Genomic DNA, 27,802 nt, shown 5'->3' with positions numbered 1-27,802 from the left:
CCATAAAAAGCTGTATAAATTCTGAGGAATTGTACTGAAAGCAAAGGAAATGACTAGCTCCACCCTAGCTGGAAATGGTTGTGCAGAAACATTGGGAAAGAGGATTACCACTGAAACCTAGAGAAAGCTTCCTCGGGGATTCTAAGGCTGCATACGTTACATCTCATTTCTCAGATCTTGACACATGCCTAAGTGCGTTAACACATAGTTCTGCCTCCATGGCAAAACTTGCCAAGAATACCAACCCAATTCCAGGTTCCATGGTTAGCATAAAAACATTAAAAGGTAAAAAGACTGTTCCTCTCGAACTTTTTTTATTTGACTGTGATAGGCAATTCTTTTTTCTAGTGGCAACTTTGTATCAGGGTTCTCTTAGGTCTTTATTCCACCTTTCTGCACATTTGGAATTTTACTGTATCCATGCTCCTGACTCAAATGTTTCTGAATGTGTTTACTCTTTGGTACACTGATCTAACTGCCTCCTACTCAGTTAAGCTATTCTGATTCACCACTTAATAAAGCCTAGTTTGGTATGCCAAAAACATATTTCATCTTGAGTATCAGTGATCTATCTAAAAACTGATTTTATCAGATTCCTGCCTCTTAAAGACTAAGACAGAATAACAAAATTAATTGGTAAGGTTTTTGGTTTGATTTTACATTTATTTTATCTACTTGAAAAGCAGAGTAACAGAGAGGGGACACAGAAGCAGATCTTGCATCTGTGCACAGATGACCATATGACTGGGGCTGGACCAAACCAAAACACTGCACTGAGGTCGTCTGCCTGATGGCTGGCAGGAGCCCAAGCACCTGAGCCACCTGCTGATGTTTTCCCAGCGCATTAACAGGGAGCTGGATTGGAAGTGGAGCAGCCAGGATTGCAATGGCTGCTCTGGAATCATTTTTACTTTTAATTAATTCTGATTCTTGTAGGTTTTTTGTTTTTTTTTTTCATTTCTTCAGGGACACACTGGTTATTCAGTAGCATGTTATTGAACTCCATTGTATTGTAAATTTTTTTAAACTTTATTCTTATTGATTTTATTTTACAGCTTTTCATTTAAGGGAATATATAGTAACTGTGTAATAGAGACTATCATATCCAGATGTGAATATACAATGCAATATGCATCTCTATTTCCAAGTCACAGATGGACTCCTGGGTCCGGTGTGGTAAGCTAGGGGCTAAAGTAAGAAGCTGAGTACAACCTGAAGCCTTGGGAACCTGCACCCGTGTGGGAGACCCAGAAGAGGATCTGGGCTCCTGGATTCGGATTGCTGCAGTTCTAGCCATTGCTACCATCTGGGGAGTGAATCAGCAGACAGAAGATATTTCTTTCTGTCCCTCCTCTCCCAGTATATCTGACTTTCCAATAAAAATAAATAAATCTTAAAAATATACAAACAAAAAAAGATCGACTTCCAATGAAACTATCGGATATATATTGACGTTAGGATGCTGGACTGTCTGTCATTGTAACCATAATGTCAGGATACACTTAAATAGAATGATGGATTATGATAGTTTATGAAGAACTATACTATTGTAATAATATGGAAGAAATCAGTTGGGGGAGAGGACTTGGGGACAAGGTGAAGGACATACCAGAGCCTGTGGAATTATATCGTAAAATTAGTATAGAAGGGTCCGGCATGATGACCTAGCAGCTAAAGTCCTTGCCTTGAACATACCAGGATCTCATATGGGCACTAGTTCTAACCCTGGCAGCTCCACTTCCCATCAGCTCCCTGCTGGGCCTGGGAAAGCAGTCAAAGATGGCCCAAAGTCTTGGGAATCTGCAACCACGTGGGATACCCGGAGGAAGTTCCTGGCTCCTGGCTTCAGATCAGCGCAGCACTGGCCATTGCTGTCACTTGGGGAGTGAATCATCAGACAGAAGATCTTCCTCTCTGTCTCTCCTCCTCTCTGCATATCTGACTTTTTAAAAAAAAAGATTTATTTATTTTGGGCCCGGCGCCGTGGCGCAAGTGGTTAAAGGTCCTCACCTTGCACGCCCGGGATCCCATATGGGCGCTGGTTCTAATCCCGGCAGCCCTGCTTCCCTTCCAGCTCCCTGCCTGTGGCCCGGGAAGGCTGTCGAGGACGGCCCAAGGCTTTGGGACCCTGCACCCGCGTGGGAGGCCTGGAAGAGGCTCCTGGCTTTGGATCGGCATAGTATCGGCCCGTTGAGCTCACTTGGGGAGTGAATCATCGGATGGAAGATCTTCCTCTCTGTCTCTCTTCTCTGTATATCCGCCTTTCCAATAAAAAAAAAATTAAAAAAAAAATAAAATAAATCTTTAAAAAAACCGATTTATTTATTTTTATTACAAAGTCAGATAGGCCACAAGCAGGGAGCTGGATGGGAAGTGGAGCTGCCGGGATTAGAACCAGCACCCATATGGGATCCCTGTGCGTTCAAGGCGAGGACTTTAGCTGCTGGACCACATCGCTGGGCCCTATATATATGACTTTGCAATAAAAATAAATAAATGTTTTAAAAAATAGAAGAAAAATATTTTTTCTTGTTATTCTGTAATTATCTAATCAGTAACCATCTCATACCTTATATGTTCATTCTTTTTCTTAATCTTTTATTGTTAACCCCTGTTTGGGTATTGTTCATTGCTGTGGGGATCTGCAGTTTCTCTGTTTTATTCAGGGCCCTTTGCCCAGTTTGGTCAATTTATTTTGCATACAGCTTTCTAGATCTTTCATTTTTAAAAACTCCTATATTATATTCAAAATCATATTCAAAAGCCCAACCAAGATTGAAATAAAAAGTAGCATTGTTTTCGGGCACTCTTTTTTTTTTTTTTAAGATTTATTTATTTTTATTGCAAAGTCAGATATATAGAGAAGAGGAAGAGAGACAGTGAGGAAGATCTTCCGTCCAATGATTCACTCCACAACTGACTGCAATGGCTGGTACTGCGCTGATCTGAAGCCAGGAACCCAGACTTCTTCCAGGTCTCCCATGTGGCTGCCGTCCTCAACTGCTTTGCCATGCCACAAACAGGGAGCTGGATGGAAAGCGGGGCTGCTGGATTAGAACCGACGCCTATATGTGATCCTGGTATGTTCAAGGCGAGGACGTTAGCTGCTAGGCCATGGTGCCGGGCCCTGGGCACTCTTTTTTAAAGATTTATTTATTTGTTTGAAAATCAGAATTATTGTGATGGTGTCGGGGTGGGGGAAAAGCCATATATCTGGAATGATCCTGAGCTCTGGGGCCTGAAGCACAGCATGGGTGTGGGGTTGTTGAGGAAGAGGAGGCAGAGAGGCCAGGAGGCAGCTGTTGACTGTGCGGTGCCCTTCAGGGAAGGGAAACCACCATGATCCGCTGGAGACCACTTCTTCCAAATCTTGCCTAACACTCCACCTCCTGCTGCTGTTTAGTCCCTGTGGGTGTTTGGGTCGGGAAAGGGGTAACAGTGATGGGCCCCGCTACTTCCCCTCCCTGGAGTCCAAGTGGCTTCCCAGGGTGCATGTCTGAGGCAACAGGGGCCGCATTGGAAGGGGTGGGAGTGGCTGAACCCCAAGATAAAAGTGTGGGGAGGGAAAAAAAATCAGAACTATTATTAGTATGATGCTAATAAGATTTCCTTTTATTGGAAAAACAGATATATAGAGAAGGAGGTAGAGAGTGAAAGATCTTCTGTCCACTGGCTTACTCCCCAAAAGGACACATTGGCTAGAGTTGATCCGGAGCCAAGAGGCTCTTCTGGGCCTCCCATGTGGGTGCAGGGTCCCAAGGCCCTGGGTCGGCCTCTATTACTTTCCCAGGCCACAGGCAAGATGGATGGGAAGTAGAGCAGCTGGGACACAAACCGGTGCTCGGATGGGATTCCGTTTCATGCCAGCAAGGATTTAGCTACTAGATTAATGTGCCAGGCCCGAAGCTCAGGATTATTGAGAGAGGAGAAGAAGCATAGAGCGAGGGCATGTGAAATCCAGGCGCTTTTTGTAGGTCTCCCACGTGCAAAATGGGACCCAAACATTTGGGCCATTTTCTGCTGTTTTTCCCAGGCCATTAACATGGACCTACATAACAAGCATTTGGGATGCTACAGCAGAATTCCAGCCCTTGTTTTGGGACACTTAACATGGAGTTGGGAGGCCAGTCAGGTTTCAGATACATCCCACTCAAGCCTTGGTTGGCCTGCCTTTGTACCTGAGTGCATGTTGATCTTTGGATTGGGCCAAACTGCAAATCAGTGACTTTTCCTAACCACTGATGAAACCCACTTGCTGCCCCTAAGTTACTTAAAAACATGAAATTCTTTGCTTTGAAAACAGATTGATGCTTATTAATGCCAATCAGAACTGTTGACAAGAAAATGATGTAATGGGGACTGGCATGGTGGCATAGCAAGCTGATCCTCCATCTGCAATGCAAGTATCTTATATAGGTATGGTTTGTGTCCTGGCTGGTTTACTTCGGTACCAGAGAGAGAGGTCTTACCTCTGTTGGCTTGCTCCAGAAATGGTTGCAATAGCCAGAGCTGGTCGTGTCAAAGCCAGGAATCAGCAGGATTTCCCAGTTCTCCAATAAACATGCAGGAGCCCAATCACTTGGGTCATCTTCTGCTACTTTCTCAAGCCCATAGTAAGGAGCTAGATAAAAAATGGAGCAGCCAGGGGCCCAGAGCAGTAGCCTAGTGGTTGAAGTCCTTGCCCTGCATGCACTAGGATCCCATGTAGGCCCTGGAAAGCAGTAGAGGACAGCCCAAAGCCTTGGGACAAAATACCTGCATGGAAGACCTAGAAGAAGCCGCTGGCTCCTGGCAGAGCATCAGCTCAGCCCTGCCCAGTGGTTTCCAGAAGTTCCTGCCCTACAATGTCAAGGAGCTGCAGGTACTGCTGATATGCAACAAATCTTACTGGATGGAGATTGCTGAAAAGTTTCCTCCAAGAACAGCAAAGACATTGAGGAAAGAGCAGCCCATCTGAGTCACCAATCCCAATGAACAAAATGAATAGACACCTGAGTGCCATACTTTTATTTTTGTTTAAATTAAACCTTGGAAACTGCAAAAAAAAAAAAAAGTTGTGACTTATGTTCTTAAAAATTAAATTACCCAGGGTTGGTATTGTGGCAGAGTTAAACTGCTGCTTGTCAATGCAAATCCAGCTACTCCACATCCAGCCTGGCTCCATATTAATGAATCTGGAAAAGCAGCAGAAGAAAGCTCAAGTAAATGAGCTATCCCACAAAAATCAATAACAGGAAGAAAAAAAAATAGAACTTTGCGGGCCCAGTGTAGTAGCCTAGTGGCTAATGTCCTTGCCTTGAATGCGCTGAGATCCCATATGGCTGCCGGGGTCCCATATGGTGGCCCCACTTCCTATTCAGCTCCATGATTGTGGCCTGGGAAAGCAGTGGAGGACGGCCCAAAGCCTTGGGACCCTGCACCGGCATTGGCGACCAAGAAGCTCTTGGCTCCTGGCTTCGGACCAGCTCAGCTCCTGTGGTTGCAACCATTTGGGGAGTGATCCAGTGGAGGGAAGATCTTTCTCTTTGTGTCACCTTCTCTCTGGAAATTTGCCTTTCCAATAAATAGATAAATAAATAAATACAAAAAAGGAACATCCTTTCAAAGAAGCAGACAGTACTAACCATAAGATGCCAAGTGAATGATCTTACAACTATGATCTTACATGTATTCTGTGTCCTTCTTGAGCACAGGGATACGATTCTAGACATCTCCCCAGCTACCATGCTTAATGGACCTGCATTTATACAGTTGAATGCGGTGTCTGGAAATTGATTCTGTTTATTTTAATGATTCATTTGACAGTCATAATGACAGAGGAAAGGCGGGTTGTGGGGGAGAGAGAGAGGAAGAGAACGTTCACCTGTTGTTTCACTCCCCCCAAATGGCTACAACAGCCAGATCTGGATCCTTTATGTAGACAGTGGTGACCTGAATACGTGAGCCAGCTAACTCCTAGTTGCATTAGTACGAAGCCAGACTGGAAGTGGAGGAGCCAGTATCTTGGTTAGTAGGTAGTGTTTTAATGCCCTGGATCACAACATAGGCCACTGATTCTTTTTAATGTTGAGTGGATTAGGCAAACGGTCAAAAATACGTGTGGTTGGAACCCTAATGCTAATTACATTAAAGACATTGGAGTAGTGTCAGGCAAACTGTGACCAAAAGAATGAAACTATTAAAATGTGCAGTGAAATTTACACTGGACTTAAAAAAGATTTTATCTGGGTTCTGAACTTCAGGAAATTCAGTATCAACTAGGTGTGTTGTTTCCACATCGTATTTTCCCAGGAGGCAATGGGATAATTTATAAGCTAATGCTCTATATGCATCAGGCAAATTGGCTAGATTTATTTTTTCCTTCAGCCACATAAGAAGAAAATAATAATTCCCACAGGTGTGCTTAGAATACTTGATTTTGTTAGAGGGTCCAGAAAACACGATGGAGAGAATCGAGCTGAGTTAGCTTGTCCCAAGGCTTTCCATAACGTCTTCCCTTAATTTCCTGTATTTGGCTTTTTGCTTCCTTCCAACTCTTCCAACACACCTGTTCAGCGAGAGCTCTCTAATTAGTTGGTGTCGGCTGCGCCCACCTCGCGGCCTTTGCTCTGCCCACGCTGCCCCACGCTCTAGACCCCTCTGGGCTGAACTTCATCTGCAACAGGCGGTGCAGCCGACCTCCCGGAGCCGCCCCCACCCGGGCTCCGCCCGCGACGGGAAGGGTTGGGCCAGGGGAGGGCCTCCAGGTGAGGCGCGGTCGCCTTGGGCCTCTCACTTCCGCCCAGGTGAGGGAGGGCCGGCGGCGAGCCCTCCCGACCCAGGCTGCCACCCGCGCCTCGTCCGGACCAGGTAAAGCGTGGGACGCGCCGCGCGCCCCCGTGTCCCGTGTCCCCGCCGTGTCCCCGGCCCGTCTTCCCCGCCCCGGGCGCGCGGCTCGCCGGCTCAGGGCGCCCGGGGCGATCCGAGGGGCCGCGCTAGCTGCGAGGGGAGCCCCCGAGAGCGCCCCTGCGGCGTCGGGAGGCGAGCCGGGGCGCCGTCCTGCCGTGCCCGCTCCGGTGACCCCGCTGTGGTTCGCGCCCCGGTTCGTAGGGCCCTCGGCAGAGGCCGCCGGCGGGGGAGCCGCCCAGCCCCCGGAGGCCCGGGCGGCCTCCGATCTGGGTCCGCCGGTGTCCGGGAAGGGCTCACTTGGGTGCCCCGTCTCCGGCACCCTCGAGCTGGCGGAGCCTCTCTCTCACCGGTGACCGTGAACAGGTGGTGGCCGTCCCGGCCGGGGGTGGCCAGCGTCGGGGTCGGGCTGGGGGCGGGGCTCCTGGCCAGCAGGCTGGTGGGCACCTAGCTGAGGCTCCGGGCTGCTTGGGAACAGAGCCCCGGGGGACTTGGCTGGATTCCTGTCCAGTAAAGCAGCTGCGGACCCGTCACACCCTCCCGCGCCCCGCGGGCCGAAGCAGCCTGCTCCTGGGGGGTTTTCTCGGGGCTCTTGTGTCTGTTCCTTATAAATGGTTTGTGACCGGGTTCCCCTGTAGGGGCCTTATTTCCCTGGGTTGTTTGTCAGTGGCCATGGGTAGGCGCGCAACAAGTGCTGCTTACACTGACCAAGCAACCTTTTGGAGAACTTTGGAATAAGGTGTCAGTTTCACCGAGCTGGAAGATCCGCATTCTAGGCCGGCTGAACGCCTATTGGCTGCCGATTTATTGACACAACTGTTTGAAAAGGAGAGGGAGGCCTGGGAGTGAAAAACTCTAGTCTGTGCTTTGCTGGGTTAGAACCTGTGAGGTAACGATGTGACTTCTACCCACCGTGAGCTTGGATGCCTGTCTCGGACCCTAGAGCAGCCTTTATAAAGATCATTTCACAGCTTACATAACTAGAAGCTTAATAAATAGGGAAACGGAAAGTGCTGTGGATAAGCATTTATTAATATGAATACTGAAGAAATTTGACTTTGCTAGCTTAGACCATGGTCACATAAAATAGGTCTTCAAAAAATAGTTTTTTTTTTTTAAAGATCTGTTTATTTTATTGGAAAGTCAGATATACAGAGAGAAGAAACAGGAAGATCTGTCCCCTGATTTACTCCCCAACCGGCCACAAAGGCCAGAGCTGAGCCAATCCAAAGGCAGGAGCCAGGAGCTTCTTCCTGGTCTTCCAAGCAGGTGCAGGGTCCCAAGACTTGGGCTGTCCTTGACTGCTTTCCCAGGCCCCAAGCAGGGAGCTGGATGGGAAGTGGAGCTGCTGGGACTAGAACCGGCACCCATATGGGATCCTGGCGCATTCAAGGCAAAAACTTCCTGCGTTAGGCTACCGCTCTGGTGTGAAAATAGTTTTTTCTAAGTTGAAAAGAAATTGTGTTTGGTGCCCATCTGTGTTTAACTGTGCTTTGATAAATTCAGGTCATATATTAATATATTTTTTAAAGTATTTATTTTATTTGTATTGGGAAGTCAGATATACAAAGAGGAGGAAAGACAGAGAAGAAGAACTTCCGTTCATTGATTTACACCTTAAGCAGCACCAAAAGCTGGAGCTCTGACCATCTGAAACCAGGAACCCAGAGCATCTTCTGGGTCTCCCACATGGGTGCAGGGTCCCAAGGCTTTGGGCTGTCCTGGACTACTTTCTCAAGCCATAAGTAGGGAACTGGATGGGAAGTTGAGCTGCTGGGATTAGAACCGGCGCCCATATGTGATCCCGGCACATTCAAGGAGAGGACTTTAGCCACTAGACCACTGCTGCAGGGCCCAGTGAATCTACTTTTAGAACCGTGTGATTCTGAGACAGCTCAGCATTTCTTGGTCCCTGTGTGTGTGTGTGTGTGTGTGTGTGTGTGTGTGTGTGTGTGTGTTTATGTGTTTATGTTTATGTTTAACTGTAGTATTTAAAAATCATCCATCTGCTGGACTGGGTCTAAAATGGGTCTAAAATGGGTCTAAAGTGGGTCTAAAATGACTTGTTTTATTGAAGTTTAACAAAAATTAGGTTGTGGGAATCACAGAGGAGTTTTACTGTTTACTTAACACTTTGCTCACCTTGGTAGTAAAGTGATTTTTTTTTCTTTTACATTTTAGAAACAGGGTATTCTAGCTTAATCTTAGAAGATACAAAATAAATAGAAATTATGGTTTTTGTTTTCTTATTCAGTATTTCTGTGCAGATATAATGCTTTTTCAAAACCTCTAATTCTGGTGTGAATGGGGAGACACTGAGTCGCTGTCAGTTGCCCTTTCTTTAGTGGTGGGGTAGATAGAACGTGGCGGTGGCACCCACTTGTGTGTCTGTGTCTTTCTGTGCTTATACAACTGGACAGCACGTTGAATTTGCACACATGGGATTAGGTCCGTTAACTCTATGACCTCTGGTGAGTCAGTGAAGACTGGTTCTCTGTTTTCCTACTTGTAAATGATCGACCTCACTGAGACTGGAACAGGTTGGAAGGGAGATTTCAAGAATGTATCTTGTACATCTATGTACTGATACCCCCCCACTCTTTGTTCCTCTGCTTTTTAATGCTGATACAGCTAGAGAGAATTTTTTTAAATTTAGAAGAACTCTACTTTGTTAGCATTTTTGCTTTGATGATTTTTTTTTTAATTGGAAAGGCAGATATACAGAGAGGAGGAGAGACAGAGAGGAAGATCTTCCGTCCGATGATTCACTCCCCAAGTGAGCGCAACAGCCAATGCTATGCTGGTCGGAAGCCAGGAGCCTCTTCCAGGTCTCCTGTGCGGGTGCAGGGTCCCAAGGCTTTGGGCCATCCTCGACTACTTTCCCAGGTCACAGGCAGGGAGCTGGATGGGAAGTGGGGCTGCCGGGATTAGAACTGGTGCCCATATGGGATCCCGGGCGTGCAAGGCGAGGACCTCAACCACTGCACCACTGCGCTGGGCCCTGCTTGATAATTTTTAAGATGTAAGGTTTAGAGATGGAATGAATTGATAAATGAAGTTTTTGTTTGTTTGTTTGTTTTTCTGAAAACACTCTTTAGGGATCTCCCTGAAAACTTTGCTGTCAGTACAGTAAGCCACACACATATATGTGGTAATTAGGTTAGACTAGTTAGGATTCAAATGTGCTGGAAGTGTATCCTACATAAAAGGGAAGAGAATTAATGTAAAAAAAAGCCTAAAAAATCACAATTCAACTTCTTCTCAACTTCTTCACAATTTTTAACTTCTTTATATAGTTTAATGATAGTTTGTGTATAGTAGCTTAAATAACACAAACAGAGCATTCATAATCCAGAAATCTGGCATGTTCTACAATGTAAAACATTTGTAGTGCAAATGGAATGACGCTGCAAATGGAAAATTACATTTTTGAGTTGAGGTCAAAATGCAGTCACATTAAAAATATTGTGCAAAATTCTGTCAAGCGGTTTGTACAAGGTGTATAGGAAATGTAAATGAATTTAGTATTTGAATTTGGGCTCCATTCTCAAGGTATCTCATTAAGTATATGAAAATATTCCAAAGTCCAAAACACTTCTATTCCGAAGCATTCCAGATGTTCAACCTGTGTTAAAATCTTTTATTTTTTTTTCTTTTCCTTTTTTTATTCTTTGAGGGTAATGGAAACTGTGGTTCACCTGTTTCTGTTGTGTGACAATGGTTAGAATTCAGCAGGAGTGTGTTCTTTTTCATTTGTTTATTTAGAAGGCAGACTTAGAGGGGAAAACGGATCTTCAGACTGGCTTACTCCGGAATGGTTGCAGAGACCACAGCCATGCCCTACCTGTGCAGGAGGCAGGAACTCGGTGTGAGGTGTGGGCCCAAGCTCTAGGGCCACCTGCAGTTACTTTTCTGGGCACATTATCAGGGAGCTGGATCGGAAGTGGAGCATTGGGGTCTTGAGGTGCTGCTAATATGGGATACTGGTGTAGCAGCTGTGCCATGGTGCCACTAGAGCATATTTGCCTCCCACATATCTTTAAAAAGTAGAATTAGACAATTATGCTGGCTCTCATATAGATGGCATACATTTGGCATTAACCAGACCCAGAATGCGTGCGAACTATTGGCTGCTTTTCTCCTGGCAGTGTAACACTTGCCTAGCTGCAGTGCTACCTAGGCAGTTGCCTGTACAGCTGGGGAATATGTTTCTTCTTCAGATAATTCAGTTTACTGAAGCACATGCACTCTTGTTTACAAGTGATGATTTAAGTTACAATCCCTCTCTGTAATACCATCTCTTGTATTCATTGCCTTTGTACCTAAGGCCTTTATATCAGTACTTCCCACCCATGAGTATTGAGAACAAGGAATTAGAAACATTTTGAGCTTTGCACTTTAAAGGAAGCAATAGAAGTTTAGAGCTACCCCTGGGCCTCCATATTTGAATAACTTCCGAGATGATGACTTTATTTACTCTTAATAGCTTGTTGATTCTTCAAACTCTCTGGTTCTTTGAGCCTTGGGAAATTCCCAGTGGTGAGTTATATGGGATCTAATTGTGAGCCGCCCAATTTGCAAGTGCAGTTAGAGACAAAGTAACTGTGTTTTTCCAAAGAGATTGCCAATGATCTGAAGTATCAAGATAGATGTTTCAGATCTTGTTCAGGCTGTAGGAGCTAACTTCATTCTTATTAGCTCTTGTGAGTCCAGGGACTTTAGTTTTAATTCTTTATCTGAGGAGGTTAATAATCTTTTCGTTTTTTTAACCAGAAATTTCAATTGAATTAAATTTTTATTTCTTACATCAACCTTTTTCAAATCTTCCATTAAATGGTGATGGCTAAGGACATGGGTTTTTTTTTTTTTTTAAAGATTTATTTTTATTATTTTTTTTTTATTGGAAAGGCAGATATACAGAGAGGAGAGACAGAGAGGAAGATCTTCCCTCCGATGATTCACTCCCCAAGTGAGCACAACGGTCGATGCTATGCCGGTCCGAAGCCAGGAGCCTCTTCCGGGTCTCCCACGCGGGTGCAGGGTCCAAAAGCTTTGGGCCGTCCTCGACTGCTTTCCCAGGCCACAGGCAGGGAGCTGGAAGGGAAGCAGGGCTGCCGGGATTAGAACCGGCGCCCATATGGGATCCCAGGCGTGCAAGGCGAGGACTTTAACCACTGTGCCACGGCGCCGGGCCCAGGACATGGGTTTTAAAGAAAACCACAATAATATAATTTCCTTGAATAGAATCCTATAGTGAGCCAGATAGGAAGAACTCATGATGCAGACTCTCTTGATAAATCATGGTGTGGAAGTTGCTGAGTATAATAAACTTACTGTTTTTGGAAGCTGTATGACTGTTGAGGGGCTTAGACCGTGATGTTTCGCTATCTACGCTATGACTGATGGTGGGTGATGACAAGTGAGACCAGTGAGACTTGGCATTACTATGTATAAATGAACTTGAAATTCTGTTCTACAAGTCCTGTTCATTTCTTGGCAAAATAGGTTCGATTTGTTTAGTTGAAGATTTCCTGACTGTGAGTGAGACCAGGTTTCATTTTGTTTGGGTAGTGCTTACTGGGTGTTCAGTTGTAGAGCTGTTTGTGTTTCTTTCTCCCCTGGTCATACACAATCAGAGTTTCAGACCTCTTCCCTAGGTATCACTAAAACCACGCAGTTGTGTTAATTTTATGACCTGTTTTGTTTATATAGTTTTTATTAAAAGTATGAGCTAGAGATTCCACCTGTGATGGTGGCATTCCTGATTGGAGCCCCATTTGAGCTTGACTTATGATCTGGCGCCTTGCTAACGTGTCTGGGAAACAGCCGATGATAACGGGTGCTCACCCACGTTGGAGACCCAGATGGAGTTCTAGGTTCTTAGTTTGATGTGACTCAGCGTTGCCTGTTGGGGCTATTTGCATAAACTAGTAGACAGAAAATATCCTTTTTTTTCCCTTTATTTCTATCTGATTCACTCTGCTTTTCAAACGAACAAATAAATAAATACATAAATCTGTCTTAGCAAATATGTTAAGTCAGAAGGTTGGATGGCCAGCCAGTTTGTACATTTAACCGTTACCAAGGGATATTCAAGGTGATCCATTAGGAAGGTGAGAATATGACAGAGAAACTTCATTTAAGTCTTTCTCTTTCATGAAGTTTCTATTTTATGTATATTTTTAAAACACATATAGCATATTAGTATGTTAGTTTATAATGATCAGGAAATTGTAGTGTATGGTCATGTGCGTTTAAAAAAGTTTGAAAACTTTTAATGTGCAATGTTACCAGAATTGTGTTTTTAAAGTAGAAATTTGGGCTCAGTGTGTCCGTATTTAAAAGCCTTTGATTGCCTCCCGTGGCCTACATAATGAAGATCAGTGTGTTGTGGAGTAGTCACAAAATCCTCTCAAAGAAGCCTGTCTAAATAGTGTTTCTCAAACAGCAGTGGTGAAAGATGGGGAGGGGGTTGCCCTCCCCAGTCTTTCAAAAAATGGTATTCTCCCCAAGGAAGTAACTAGGGAAATAAGAATTTAAACAGATGTACAAAACATAAATCAAGTTTTGCTCCTGGTTCCTGGCTTCTGGCTTCAGATTGGCTTAGCTCCAGCTGCTGTGGCCACTTAGCGAGTGAACTAGAGGATGGAAAATCTCTCTGTAAATCTGCCTTTCCAATAAAAATAAATGCTTTTTTAAAACTTACAAAGTATAATATATACATTTTGCTCTGTCAATGCGGGAAACATTTTTTTCTTTTTAAGATTTATTTTATTCTTATTGCAAAGTCAGATATACAGAGAGGAGGAGAGAGAGAGGAAGATCGTCGTCCACTGGTTCACTCCCCAAGTGAGCTGCCAACGGCTGGCTGGAGCTGAGCCGATCCAAGGCCAAGAGCCAGGAGCATCTTCAGGGTCTCTGACGCGGGTGCAGGGTCCCAAGGCTTTGGGCTGTCCTCGACTGTTTTCCCAGGCCACAAGCAGAGAGCTGGATGGGAAGCAGGGCTGCTGGGATTAGAACCAGTGCCCACATGGGATCCTGGTGCATTTAAGGTGAGGACTTTAGCCAGTAGGCTACTGCACTGGACCCATAAGCAGGGAGCTGGGTCAGAGTGGAGCATTAGGAACACAAACAGGCACCTCTGTGGGATCCTGGCACTTAAACGGAGAGGATTAGCCAGTCGAACCATGGTACTGGGCCCAGGAAATTTCTAAATCTCTCAATTTCCATACTTATCTATTTGAGGGTCAGTTGTCAATTCACAGTCCATGCTTGGAGTGATACTGATTTAAATTACTTTTTTACCCTTTCTGCTATAGCCAGAGACCTACTGGATGGTTTAGAATTCGCTTATTTTTTCCCCCAGAAAGTCATGTGCCCTCTGGGCTAGAAGTGTGTGAGGGTCACATGAGAACTTGGTAGAAATGCTTGTTATGAATTAGGGCCTATCTTAGGCCTGTTGGAATGAGTGGGGTCTGACAACGGGCATTTAAACAGGCTCTGCAAATGATTCTAATACATTCTGTTCCCTGCAAACTCTAGAGGGAGGACCCTATACAAGAGTACCTCAAAGAGCTTTGGGAAATGGAATGGAGCATCTGTTTTGGTGTAACACTGTCTTTAAATATTGCTGCATCTTATTTTAAGTATAATACATGCTTTACGTGAATTTCTTGATCACTGTTATTCAAACTGGGACACTTTTGAGAGTGAAATGGAGTGTTAATGATGCTGGTTAGACTGCAGTTTGATAGTATCTTGGGCAAGTGAGTGCTTTTCTACTTCATTTCTTTTTCTTTTCATCCCAGTGTTCCAAGGGTTCTGGGCAGGGTTACTGACCTGCCTTTATCTCAGTGTAAATGCCTATGGCATTGTTAACCATCCCAGTGTCTGCCTTGCTGTATATCTCTTTTGCATTTTCATTAGACCAGCTTATCCATCCTCATCTTTTTATTTTTTAAGATTTTTATTTTTCTATTTTTATTATATATTTTATTAGAAAATTAATATTTCTTAGATAAAATTCAACAGAACTGTAAAAAGTCGTAATTTGTAAAGTGTAACTTTTTTAAACATCTCTTTCCTGATTTCTGCTTTGTGGAGGAAATCACTGTCATTAAATTGACTTTCCTTCCAAACATGAACATGTTTTCTAGAAATCTACAAATCTACACACACACACGCCTTTTTTTTTTTCCTTACAAAGATGTGAACATAATCCACATTTGCTGAAAGTCCCTGATTTCCCCAGTCACGTGTGTGTACTGTCTAACATCCCCGTGTTAACACAAAGGGTCGTATTGTCAAGGTTTGCTCGCATGAATGCCCAACCTCTTACCCAACTTCAGACCTTCCTCAAGTTCTGACACCACAGGCGGGAGCCACACACCTGCACGCAGACACCACCTGTGTGCACGCATGCGCTGCTTCCCGGAGGCACACCTTGCCGGCACGCACAGCCTTTAGTCTCAGTGTCTTCCACATGAGGACATGCTTCTGCTGTTAACATGCTTAAACTACTTAGTTACATGCAGGTTAATATGCAGTTGTTTATCAATGTAGATTTGACAACATTTTACTGCGTTTAATCTGTTTCTAGAAGTAAAATTTGAGTTCAGGACTTTTTTTTTGTTTGTTTTTTGTTTCAGAGTAACAGACAAGTTCTGGAAGATTTCCCCTGGGGAAGCCTTTCTGTCTTGGCAGTCTCCATTAGTAACACAAGTAGGAAATGCCTGCGATTATCTGCCCTTTTCCAGCCAGCCATGCTCTCCAATTCTTTAAATTCTCAGATTATTTACAAAAGGCAGTTAGGACAGACCAGATAGATCATGACATTTTAAAATAAGGGATTCTGGGTTATCTTTTGTGAGGGAGCCTGCACTCAAGCTGCAGGAATGAAAAGCAGGCTTGGTGTTAACTGTTTCCTTCTCTTTAGCACTACACTCAGACTGCTATTGTTTTGGTAACTGATTACTTTTGATGGTTTAATTTTTCCAGAAGTTTCACTGTTTAAAACCACAAAATAAAATCCTGGAATGTACTTGCTTGTGCTTTCCTGTAAGCAGTTCTTTTGAAAACATATTTGTTTGTTTATATTTACTTTAAAAACAGAATAACAAAGAAATCAAAGACAGAGATCTTGCATCTGCTGGTTCACTCCCTAAATACCTGCAATAGCCAGGGCTGGGCCAGGCTGTGGCCAGGAGGAGAGAATTTTATCTGATTTTCCCACAGGAGTTTCAGGGACGCAGTAACTTGGCCTGCTGCTGCTCAGGGTGAGCATTCCCAAGAAACAAAGAGAAAGTGGAGCTGGGACCTACACCCAGCAACTCTGATATGGATATAGGTGTCCCAAGTGGCCGCTTGATCACTGCACCACCAGGTTCACCCTTGGAAGGTATTTCTAGGACCCAGTGCAATGGCTCAGTTGGCTAATTCTCCCCCTCCAGCACCAGGATCCCACATGGGTGTTGGTTTGTGTCCCGTCTGCTCCATGCCCATCTAGCTCCCTGCTTGTGGCCTGAGAAAGCAGCAGAAGATGGCTCAAAGCTTTGGGACCCTGCACCTGTGTGATAGCCAAGAAGAAGCTCCTGACTTCGGATCAGCCCACTTCCAGCCATTGCGGTTACTTTGGGAGTGACCTAGCAGATGGAAGATCTTCTGTCTCTCCTTTCTGTAAATCAGCTATTACAATAAAAGTAAATAAATCCGTAAAAAAAAAATTTGCATAGGAGATACACTCAGAAGTAGAAATTTGGGGTACAGGAGAATGTAAATGTAAAAGATATTGATACATATATAGAAACCACTAAGTTATCTTGCAAAAAATTGTGCAATTGTATAGTTCCCTCTGTTTTTCCATGATGTTTAGAGTATAGGCTATCATTAATCATTAATGAATTAGTAAATGTTATATTAACACAGTAAAAATTGGCGTCTTACCATCTTGGTCTGAATTTTTTTAAAAATTTGTTTTATTTTACTTGCAAAGTCAGATATAGAGAGAGGAGGAGAGACAGAGAGGAAGATCTTCTGTCTGATGATTCACTCCCCAAGTGACCGCAACAGCCAGTGCTGCGTCGATCCGAAGCCAGGAGCCAGGAATTTCCTCCAGGTCTCCCATGTGGGTACAGAGTCCCAAAGCTTTGGCCATCCTCGACAGCTTTCCCAGGGAGCTGGATGGGAAGTGAGGCTGCTGGGATTAGAACCACGCCAAAGCGAGGACTTTAGCCACTAGGTCACTGTACTGGGCCCTACTTTTTTTGAATTATGCAGTTTGATGTATGAATGCACACCAAGCTGCTCTTATCAGTCCTTTTGGGTTCTATGCTGCGTGAAATGAAGGCCAGTACTCCTGGGGAGTACCTTCCCTTGCTCCAGCTGCCCTGTTATAGGGGCCTGAGAGGTTGCTATTGGGTGCTGAGCACAGTGGGTGGGGTGTGATGTTCACTTCTTACAACTCCCACTAAATTCCATTAACAGTTGGTTGGCATACTTGGCCCTTTTGTCAGTGCTGATGGCATCCTTTATTGGTCTTTTGTTATGCTTTGTTGTTTAATGATCTTGAATTAGGACATGAAGATCCTGTATCCAGCCATTGTATCCAGCTTGCTGCCAAGAAATTTTGATCATACAATGCTCATATTTCTTGGGTGGTTCATTATAATAATATATCGTCATTAAAAATGATTAATATGAAATTGTTGTTTTGATTTAATATGGAGTTTTGCTAGATTTTTGAGTTTTGATAACATTGCATTTTTTTACATTATGTGTCACAGTTTCATAGGCTCTGGAATCCACCAATCCCTGCCCGTACCCTTTCCCCATGGTGGATTCCTCCACCATATTGCTGTATTACATTTCAAATTCAGTCAAGATTCTTTCATTGCAAGTTTATACCACGCATAGAGTCCAGCATCTTATTGTCCAGATAAATTCAGTGGTTTCTTAGGGAGACCATCTCTGGTCTGAAGGCAGAGCTGGCAGAATATCATCCCGATCACTTTAAAGTCACAACATAACATCAACGACAATTTACAACATTATGGAATTAACTGACGTGGTATTGAGTAACCAATATGTAATAAAAAAATACAAGTTCTTAGCCACATCCTGTGACTACTTCATTGACATTTCAAGTTTAGTTTATACACAGAACTGGCTTCTATACACCTTAAAATGGCTATAGGGTACTATTCAGCTGTCTCATTTTCAGCTGTCTATTTTCATTTTAGTATTTAGCTGTTTATAGTGTTGAAGCATAATTTTGCTGAACTTGGCCGATTTTAGGATAGTCTAAACTGGGTTATAACCCTAACAAGGCATATGTCAAGAGTTGAGGTGCAGAACAGTTTTAGGAGGGGTGAGCAGAGAAATCTTTAATACCTTAGGGAGGAGTAACTAATGTTTGTGTCCTACCTAGTAAGGTATGTGTGAATCCACGCTGACCATTTCCTGTCTGGTTCTAAGCTTTCCTTGTTCTCTATCTATTTTAATGTGTGTGTGTGTGTGTGTGTGTGTGTGTGTGTTTGTGTGTGTGTGTGTTTGTGTGTGTTTGGGGGAGCGGAGCTCTGTAGTGACCCTGATGGTCATTGCAAGAGAGGGTGGGGATCCAAAGTTGGAACTAAGTAGTTTTGATAACATTACATTTTAAGCTAATTTGAGCCAATCTCTGAAGTTTAAAAAAAAACATCATTTATAAATGGTGCCAGCTTGGGCAGTTTCCTGCTGAAGATTCAGAGAAACAGTAAGCATCTGGGATAATTTGTGTAGTTTAGACATTTTCTTTTTAAAATCTCTTCCAATGTCTTAATTTCTTAATTAGGATAGTCTTCAGACTCTTTGACAAAAAATGTACTTTATTAAAGTTTATTTTTGTACAATAAAAATATGCCCATTTAAAGTGTATAATTCGGTGAATTTGACAGTAGTGCCTCATCCAAATAGTGGAACATTTCTGTTAGTCCAAAAAGTTCTTTTGAATCCCTTCCTAGTGGAGAAGAGAAAAATTATATTGGGCCCAGTGCAGTAGCCTACTGCTTAAGGTTCTTACCTTGTATGCATTGTGATCCCGTATGGGTGCTCTACTTCTCATCCAGCTCCCTACCTGTGCCCTGGGAGAGCAGTTGAGGATGGCTTAAGGCCTTGGGACCCAGTGCCCACATGGGAAACCCGGAGGAAGTTCTTAGCTCCTGGCTTCGGATTGGCTCAGCTCCAGCCATTGTGGCTACTTAGGGGGTGAATTAGTGGACCGAAGATCTTCCTCTCTGTCTCTCCTTCCCTCTATGAATCTGACTTTGCAGCAAAACAAAAGAAATCATTAAAAAAAAAAAGGGAAGAAAGTTTTGTTCTAACTTCCAAGATTTCAGCTAAGGTCTCTAATAAAAATGAATTAAAAAGAGAAAAGCACACACAATTTTTTTTTCATATGTTTTTAACATGGTGCCTTCCTAAGGAAATAAAAACTCAAAGAAAAGAGAATTGTAAAAAGGCGTGATGGGGCAAAAAGAGGCTTGGGCTAAGGTGGTAACTGGAGGGAAATAGCAGGAGCTGTTTGAGATTTGTGCTTGCACCCTTCTGCCTGTGAAACGGAAGTTGCCCCTTCCTCTGGGTAGAGACAAGCTGTTAACATGGAGGTGACCTGCTTCACAGGCAGTCTCCCCTGCACCTTCCATTTCTCAGACTCCTTTCAGCATAAAATATTCAACATACCCATACCATATTTTAGAGTAGCCTGTTCTGAGCTCTGACACCTAGCAACTCGCCCTCCCTCCCCCTCACACCAGGCAATCTAGTCCATTTCCTGTACATAATGTGGAAGGAACGGTATCATTTATATCATTTTTTGGGTATGTATATTAGGTAACCCTCCCTTCCAATGCTGGAGTACTTCAGAAAGTTTTTGGGAAAATGAAATTAAGGGATATTAATTTAGGACAAAAATTGAAATCTTGGTGTAATTTTGTGCAATATAGATTTCTATTAACTTCTTGAAGGCAACCTATGTTATTTTTGAGATGTATCCTTGTGTGTATCTGTGACCTTTTTTTTTTTTTTTTTTTTAAATAAATTTTATTTTGACATTCTTTACATAGTTAATTAGGGTAAGAAGGTTCAAGGGCTACAGGAAAGTGGATAATACTAATATGTTTTCCATATTGTTACCTTCATGTTTAAAAGGGGGGTTTTAAGGGAGAAGGCCCACCCAATTTCCCACCCTCCCCAAGTCCCGGGTGTAGGGCATGCTCTGAGGTTCTTGCTCAAGTGGTTTTGATATTGCAACAGTTATGAATCGCTGTCAATCTTGCCGCTCCAAGCACTATGAGGTCTTTGAAAAATCCACTGATTGACATAGTCCATCATAGCTTAGATGGTTGGTTGACCCGGTCTGTCTTCGCTCTTTTCTTTGTTATGGTTCTGAGTCCAGCATTTAGATTAGGAAGATCTCCAAAGAAACTTCTTGTATGTGCTAACAAGTACAGGGCCTGGCACCGTCCATCGCTCCAATCAGCTGGTGGTTGCAATTCCTGGGTTGGTTCTGTGTTCACTCCCGTCTTCCACTGGAGCCAATGGGTGTTGCAGTCCAGTCTGGTTCTGCCCAGCACATACTTGGCCCTCACATAAACCAGCGGGAGCTGTAGCCTAGGTTGGAGCGACCCACAATAACCCCAACCAGGCCCACCCCCTACCCTGGTTTGCCAGTAAGTGTAGCAGTAATCCAGTCTGTCCCACATCCCATTCCACCCCAGCCGCTGTCTTAGTTTTATGTCCTCCCGTGGAAGTGGTAACCCAAGAGGGATGAGCCCACTATTTCCCTCCCAGGCCTCTCCCACTCCCAGATTCCAGTTGATGCTGCCCAAACAAACCTCGCCCACTTTAATTTTGTTTGCACCAGTAGGAATAATCCGCCCAGCCTGGCTTTTCCCTGATCTAGTCCACATGAGGCGCACAGGTGTGGTAGCTCTGCCTAGTCTGGTCTGCCCCCATCCCAGCCCATGCTCTCCTGCGGAAGTAGCTGTCCAGCAAAGGAACCCTCCCTTATTCCCCTGCCAGCTCTGCCCACTTCCTTTCTTGTTCTCAGGCTGGTTGGGCGCTGCGGTCCCTTCTGGTACAGGCAACCTCACCTCGGCATTCCATAATGTGCACTAGTCTTTGTTGCGACCGACCCTGGGTCGACCCACACTGGTGCCTGGATTTGCCAGTGGATGATGTGGACAGATTCAGCCTGGTCTTGCCCCCACGTCTGCCAACTGTATGCCAGTGGGTAGGTTTCCATGGCCTTTTCTGGGCTGTTTCCTATCATGTTTCTTGCGTTTACCTGCTGGGTCTGTGTCCTGCCAGAGGAGTTGCCCAGGCTCCTCCATCAGAACCTCTCCCAATGCCAGGTTTCACGCTTACCAGTGGGTCCATGAGCCAACCCTACTCAGTCCACCTCCTGTCATAGCAGGAACTGTGGCTTTTCCTGACTGGCCTTCAACCCAATCTGGTGCTTGCTGTTGGATGTTCCAGCCCAGCCATGGTTTGTCCATACCCACGTATGGCTCACACATGGCTCAGTAGGGGTTTGAGACCCTGCCTAGTCCATCCCACATCTGCCCTGGTCCTCCAGAACACCAGGGGGAGTCGGGGTCCGGCCCAGTTCGGTGCATCCAATCCCAGTCCACACTTGTGCCAAGGGAGACTACAACTGTTTCCAGATCAGAACGCAGCCCCCTTCCAGGCCACGCGCCTCTTGGTGGGAACCTCAGCCCAGCTAGGGTTGTCCCCTTTGCTCCCCAACCGGGTCCGTTCCCAGGCATAGATCACATGCCTGCCAATGGATGCTCTGACTCAGCTTGGCATAACCCCTCCCCTGTCCCGAACTCTGCCTTAGACACTGTGACTCAGCGTCCCAGGCTCCCACAGACCAGCAGGTACAAGAGCCTAGCTCGGCATGACCTCTGCTCCCTCCTGGTTTCTAGTTTTACTTGTGGGCTAAGGTTTGCTCAGTCGTGCCTAATCTACTCTGTTCCATTACCAGTTGACACATTGGCCAACTGTTGGAGCTACTTGTGCAGGGCAAGCCCCAAGCCATAGCTTCTGCATGACTGGTATTTGGTGCTCAGAATTATTAGTGATTACAAGTTTTGCTAAGGAAGAGTTACTGCCTCTTTCAGGTCCAAGAAGCACAATGGGTTCAACCTGGAGCTAATTAAGCAGCAACTCAAAGAACCAAATCCCCAGAGCTCCCCAGCCGGGCGGCCAGCAGGCGGAGCCTGGCACCAATGGCGCACTGGCCGCCCGGGGAGGACGGCTCACCATGTGCCCATGGCGGCCGTCCGGAATCCAGGCATGAGACGCCCCGTCCTGAGACCCACCAGCTGCCAGGAGGCAGCTGGAGGTTTAAAATTCCCAGGCCCAAGGTCGCGCCCCTCCCAAATCCCCTTCACCGCCCAATGAGGGCGGTGGCTGGGTGCCGGACCTGCCCAGTCCCGGAGGCCTCCCCCCCTCGGTCTACTCACCCCGAAGGAAGCGGCCCCCGAAACCCAGCAGGCCCGGGGAGGACGGCTCACCATGTGCCCATGGCGGCCGTCCGGAATCCAGGCATGAGACGCCCCGTCCTGAGACCCACCAGCTGCCAGGAGGCAGCTGTCCTTTTTTTTTTTTTTTAAAGATTTATTTATTTATTGGAAAGTCAGATATACAGAGAGGAGGAGAGACAGAGAGAAGATCTTCCATCCGATGATTCACTCCCCAAGTGAGCACAACGGCCGATGCTATGCCGGCCGATGCTATGCCGGTCCGAAGCCAGGATCCAGGAACTTCTTCCAGGTCTCCCACGCGCGTGCAGGGTCCCAAAGCTTTGGGCCTTCCTCAACTGCTTTCTCAGGCTCCAAGCAGGGAGCTGGATGGGAAGTGGAGCTTCTGGGATTAGAACTGGCCCATATGGGATCGCGGGGCATACAAGGCGAGGAATTTAGCCTCTAGGCCACGCTGCCGGGCCCATTTCTGTGACCTTTTTAATTTTTGTTTCTGAGAGCCATATGGGATACTTCAAAATTTTCATGGAGTTTTGGAATTTGCAGATTAAAAATAAAAATTTTGTTGTTTGAACAATTGTCTATCAACTTTGAAATTAAATGTTGATGCTAAATATTTAGTCCATCCCTGGAAATTTAGTCATATGTACAGGTCGTTTTGTGTGTGTGTGTTTGACAATGTTAGCTGAATAAAAATTAGTGCCCTTGAAACAGAAAGAAATCAGAAGGCTTCGGTCCATGACTGTAAGGTGGATGCCTGGTGATGTTCCTTGACATTTGTATGAATTTTCTCTTAGCTAAAGAGAGGCGTGAGCAGGAGTGCTGTGGCAATGCACTCTCGCAGCCAAGTGTTCCTGCTGAAGTTTCCGTTCACTTTCTCAAACCACTGTCATAATAAACAGATATCATATGCTCTCGGCCTTCCAGAGAGTAAGCAGATGTAAATTCCTTGAGTGTTCCAAAATATTGGTACTGTGACTATTTTTTATGAAAGGTTTATTTTTATTGAAAAGACAGAAAGATCCTCTATCTGCTGGTTCAATCCCCAAATGGCCATAACAGCTGGAACTGAGCTAATCCAAAACCAGGAGCTTCTTCTGAGTTTCCCAAGTGGAGGCAGGGGCCCAAGGCTTTGGGTGATCCTCTATTGCTTTCCTAGGGCACAAGCAGGGAGCTGGGTGGGAAACGGAGAAAATGGGACACAAATCTGTGGCCATATAGGACAGTGGTGTTGTCACATGGAGGGTTGGCCAGTTGAGCGATCATGCAAGCTCCTTGTTCCAGATTTCCATCAAAGGCTCTGCTGGTGTCTGCAAGTGATCTGGCCCAGGCAGTTTTGACACTAACGAACTGCAAAATTTGCTGCATTGTAATTTTCAGCGGAATTGTGTAAACGAAACCAATGGCAGCTACCATGATGTCTATGTCTGTTATTTCTGCTACTTTTAGCATGTTTTCTTAAGTCATGAACCAGCTTGATCTTTTTCACTGTAAAATGATATGTAGTCTTCGTTTTCTGCATCATTTTGTGCCTTTTAAAAAATGGTAAACAGCTGATTTGTTTGGAGCATTTTGCTATGAATGATTCATAAGGCATTAGTAATTTCATCATTAATTTGATGTTTGTTCTTTAATTTTAGCAGAAATCATGTTACTTTGATGGGGTGATTGTTTTCTGACATATCTTATCCTTCTTTGAGTCTCAAATTAGATCCTGTTCCTATGTGTTATGACAAGGTAGTGTAGGAATTTTTTTGGGTACAAAAACATGAAATCTGGGCCCAGTGCAGTAGCCTAATGGCCTAAATCCTCGCCTTGCACACACCTAGATCCCGTATGGATACTGGTTCTAATCCCCGTGGCCCTGCTTCCTATCTAGCTCCCTGCTTGTGGCATGGAAAAGCAGTTGAGGACGGCCCAAAGCCTTGGGATCCTGCAACCACTTGGGAGACCCAGCAGAAGCTCTGGGCTCCTGTTTCTTGACTTCCAATTGGCTTAGTTCCAGCCCCTGTGGTCACTTGGGTACTGAACCAGCGGATGGAAGATGTTCCTCTTTGTCTCTCCTCCTCTCTGTATATCTGACTTGTCAACAGCAACAACAAAAAAAGTACAAAAACATGAAATCTATGAGTGGTTTTAATTTATATTTCTTGTCCATGAAACTTTTGAAGATTCCCTTATATTAACATACAATTTTATACATTTATTCATTATTTGTACATTGAATGTATTTCTTGGACATTTACAAATAAAAATGCTATGAACTTTTGTGCATAGGTCTTCTTGTGGATATATGTTAATCTTTCTTGGTAATATTTATTAATGAAAGTATAAGGCTATCAATAAATTATTTGTAACTTTGTGAGAAACTGCCAAAGAGTTTTCTAAAGTGATTGTGCTGGTTTATACTCATGTTAGTAATATGTGGTAGCTCTTGTTTCTTCATAGTCTCATCAACAGTATCATTTTTTAAAAAGATTTATTCATTTTTAAAAAAGATTTATTTATTTTTTTATTACAAAGTCAGATATACGGAGAGGAAGAGAAACAGAGAGGAAGATTTTCTGTCCGATGATTCACTCCACAAGCAGCCACACTCCACAAGCAGCCACAACAGCTGGTGCTGCGCTGATCTGAAGCCGGAACCAGGAACTTCCTCCAGGTTTCCCACACGGGTGCAGGGTGCCAAAGCCTTGGGCCATCCCTGACTGCCTTCCCAGGCCACAGGTAGGGAGCTGGATGGGAAGTGGGGTTGCCGGGATTAAAACCAGCATTCATATGGGATCCCAGTGTGTTCAAGGTGAGGACTTTAGCCGCTAGGCCACGGCGCCGGGCCCAGATTTATTCATTTTTTTTTTGAAAGACTAATTTACAGAGATATACAGAAATCTTCAGCTGGTGGTTCTTTCCCCTAATGGCCAATGGCCACAGTGACTGTAACTGAGTTGGTCTCAAACCAGGAGCCAGGAGCTTCCTCCAGGTTTCCCAGGCGGGCAAGGTCCCAAGGACTTTAGCCTTCCTCCACTGCTTTCTCAGGCCATTCACAGGAAAGTGGATCAGAATTGGAGCATCCAAAACACGAACCAGCACCCATATAGGTTGCTGGGATTACAGGCAGAGGTTTAGCCTACTACGCCATGGCACTTGGCCCTGGGATTTTCAAATTTTTAATTTAAATTTCACTGAGTATAGTAGTTTTTTGAAGAATATTCTTGAGATTGTGTTTAAGTATCAACTGTAGATACCTATTACTAATGGAAAATCTCTTTTGTGTGTTTTTTAAAATGTTCTGTAGGTGATTTACAAGTGATTGCAGGGTAGAATTCAAAATGCCTGAAAATCCTGCTACAGGTAAACCAGAAACACAATTTTATTATTTAATTATTCACAAATGGAATGAAAACATGGTATTTAATTTGTACACTGGTTATCCTTCTTCAAGATAAACTGCAGGTCCTGCAGGTGCTCGAGCGACTGAAGGCAAAATTGCAGGAGAAGGGTGACACGTCTCAGAATGAGAAGTTATCTATGTTTTGTGAGACACTGAGGAGTCCTCTCTTCAACCAGATCCTCACCCTTCAGCAGTCCATCAAGCAGCTGAAGGGACAGGTAAGTCACCTAACAGGGTTTATGCTGATGGAGTCAAGCAGCAAGGGAAGGCCCTTGCAGGAGACAGGCTGTGTCTACATGCTCAGTACAGCAGAGATGCATATGACCCATTGGTAGCGTTGGTAGGGCTAGTTGAAAATTGTTGAGCATGAACTTTGCATTTGAATTTGAAATATAGTTTTTGTATACAGTTGAATGTGTAGTGGCCAGAGGCCTTGAGAATTCTCAACATCTTCATAATTACGTAGTGCTTAATTTGAAGGTATTTTCTTGGTGAAGTCTTTAGCAAGACGATTATCTGCTGGGACTAGAACTCGTGCCCGTATGGGATTCCGGCCCGTTGACGGCAAGGACTTTAGCTGTTAGGCCACAGCGCTGGGCTGTAGATTTTTAAGAAATATTTTAAACATTTTCATTTTAATATTGTTTATATAGTTGAGAGAGATGCGTGCCCTTTGTGCCTCTGATTAGGGTGAGGTGGGTCAGGTACTAAGGATGGTGGGTGGGACAAATTTTTTTTTTTCCTGCTGTGTCCATATGAGTTTAGGGGAAGATCAGTGCAAATCTCTTATGGACTATGAATTAACTTCCACATGACAGCGCATTATGTTTGTATAGTTACATGACTGGACATATTTTATCTATTGAAATGTGAAACTTCTGCATTTAAGGACTCTTGCTTCTTTTCAATGAAGTCCTGTTGATTTCTGTTCTTAAGGTTATGTTTGTTCCTTTGCCCTTATTTGTTAGCAGTTTTATCTGATATTTTGAAAATCCTGCTGCCTGCAATTATAGGAATCTCCTTTTCAACAGTGCTTAAGCGGCTCTGTGACTCACCAGCAATATTTGGAAAATTGCTTAATCTCTGTGTGCCTCATGTTTCACATTCACAAAATGGAATAATGGTATTTCAAAGCACTATTAAGAGGATTAAATGAGATAATGGTCTGAAGAGTCCTGTTCAGTACTTGGTTCTTAGCAAGCACTCAATAAATACCTTTTATATTTTACTGTTTGTGGCTTGCCACATGGAAGTGTACAGATAAATACAGAATAACTTAGTGTCATAAATATTTAGATGAGTAGATGTATCTGTGCATATGAAGTGTAATGAAATGTTAACGTTCCTGCTATTCACAGTACTAGACAGCAGAAAGCAAGAACAAAGTTAAAACTGTTAGGCATTCTGTGTAATATTGAGTTTTTAAAAATCCTAGACTTCTATATACCTTGAGATTGATATATTTATGCATGTGTATGTATTTTTCATACAAATTATGTGCGAGACAATATTTTAAATAAATATTAAATAAATATTTAAATAATAAATATTAAATAAATATTTAAATAGCAAATGTTAAAAAATAATATTTAATAAATATTAAAAAGACTTTGTAGTAGGTTTCTGTTGCTGATTCTCTTCAATGTTTCTTGTCAATAGCTCAGCCATATACCCTCGGATTGTTCAGCCAATTTCGATTTTTCAAGGAAAGGCTTGTTAGTGTTTACAGATGGCTCCATTGCTAATGGGAGTGCTCATAGGGCCCCTAATAACTTGACTGTTTCTGGAATATTTCCTTGGAGTCCAAATTTGGGAAATGAAGAATTTAACTCGATCATTCAACAGATGGCTCAGGTAAGGTTATACTTTGTTGTACTATTTAGCTTTACTTTCATTTTGAAAAGGGCACTAAAACTCACTTTTTTGCCTTAAGATATGTTACTGATACTTTGCTTGTGTTTTGATGTTGCTGGAAGGAGCTAACCCATTTGGGAAACCATGTACT

General features: G+C 44.0%; 1 protein-coding gene across 1 annotated transcript in view; it reads left to right on the top strand.

The window, feature by feature from the left end:
• Window positions 1-6,753: 6,753 nt before the first annotated feature.
• The window catches only part of PATJ (PATJ crumbs cell polarity complex component), a 338,320-nt gene continuing 317,271 nt past the window's right edge, over window positions 6,754-27,802 (top strand). The window contains exons 1-4 of the mRNA XM_040978446.1: window positions 6,754-6,849; window positions 25,702-25,757; window positions 25,849-26,015; window positions 27,457-27,651. Coding sequence (XP_040834380.1) covers window positions 25,736-25,757; window positions 25,849-26,015; window positions 27,457-27,651 — 384 coding nt within the window. The 5' untranslated portion in view covers window positions 6,754-6,849; window positions 25,702-25,735. The remainder of the gene's footprint in view (window positions 6,850-25,701; window positions 25,758-25,848; window positions 26,016-27,456; window positions 27,652-27,802) is intronic.

This window comes from Ochotona curzoniae, unplaced genomic scaffold, assembly GCF_017591425.1.
Source record: "Ochotona curzoniae isolate NIBS_2020 unplaced genomic scaffold, NIBS_Ocur_1.0 contig_291, whole genome shotgun sequence".
In the NCBI taxonomy this organism is placed as follows: domain Eukaryota; kingdom Metazoa; phylum Chordata; class Mammalia; order Lagomorpha; family Ochotonidae; genus Ochotona; species Ochotona curzoniae.
This window is presented reverse-complemented; position numbering and strand designations above follow the sequence as displayed.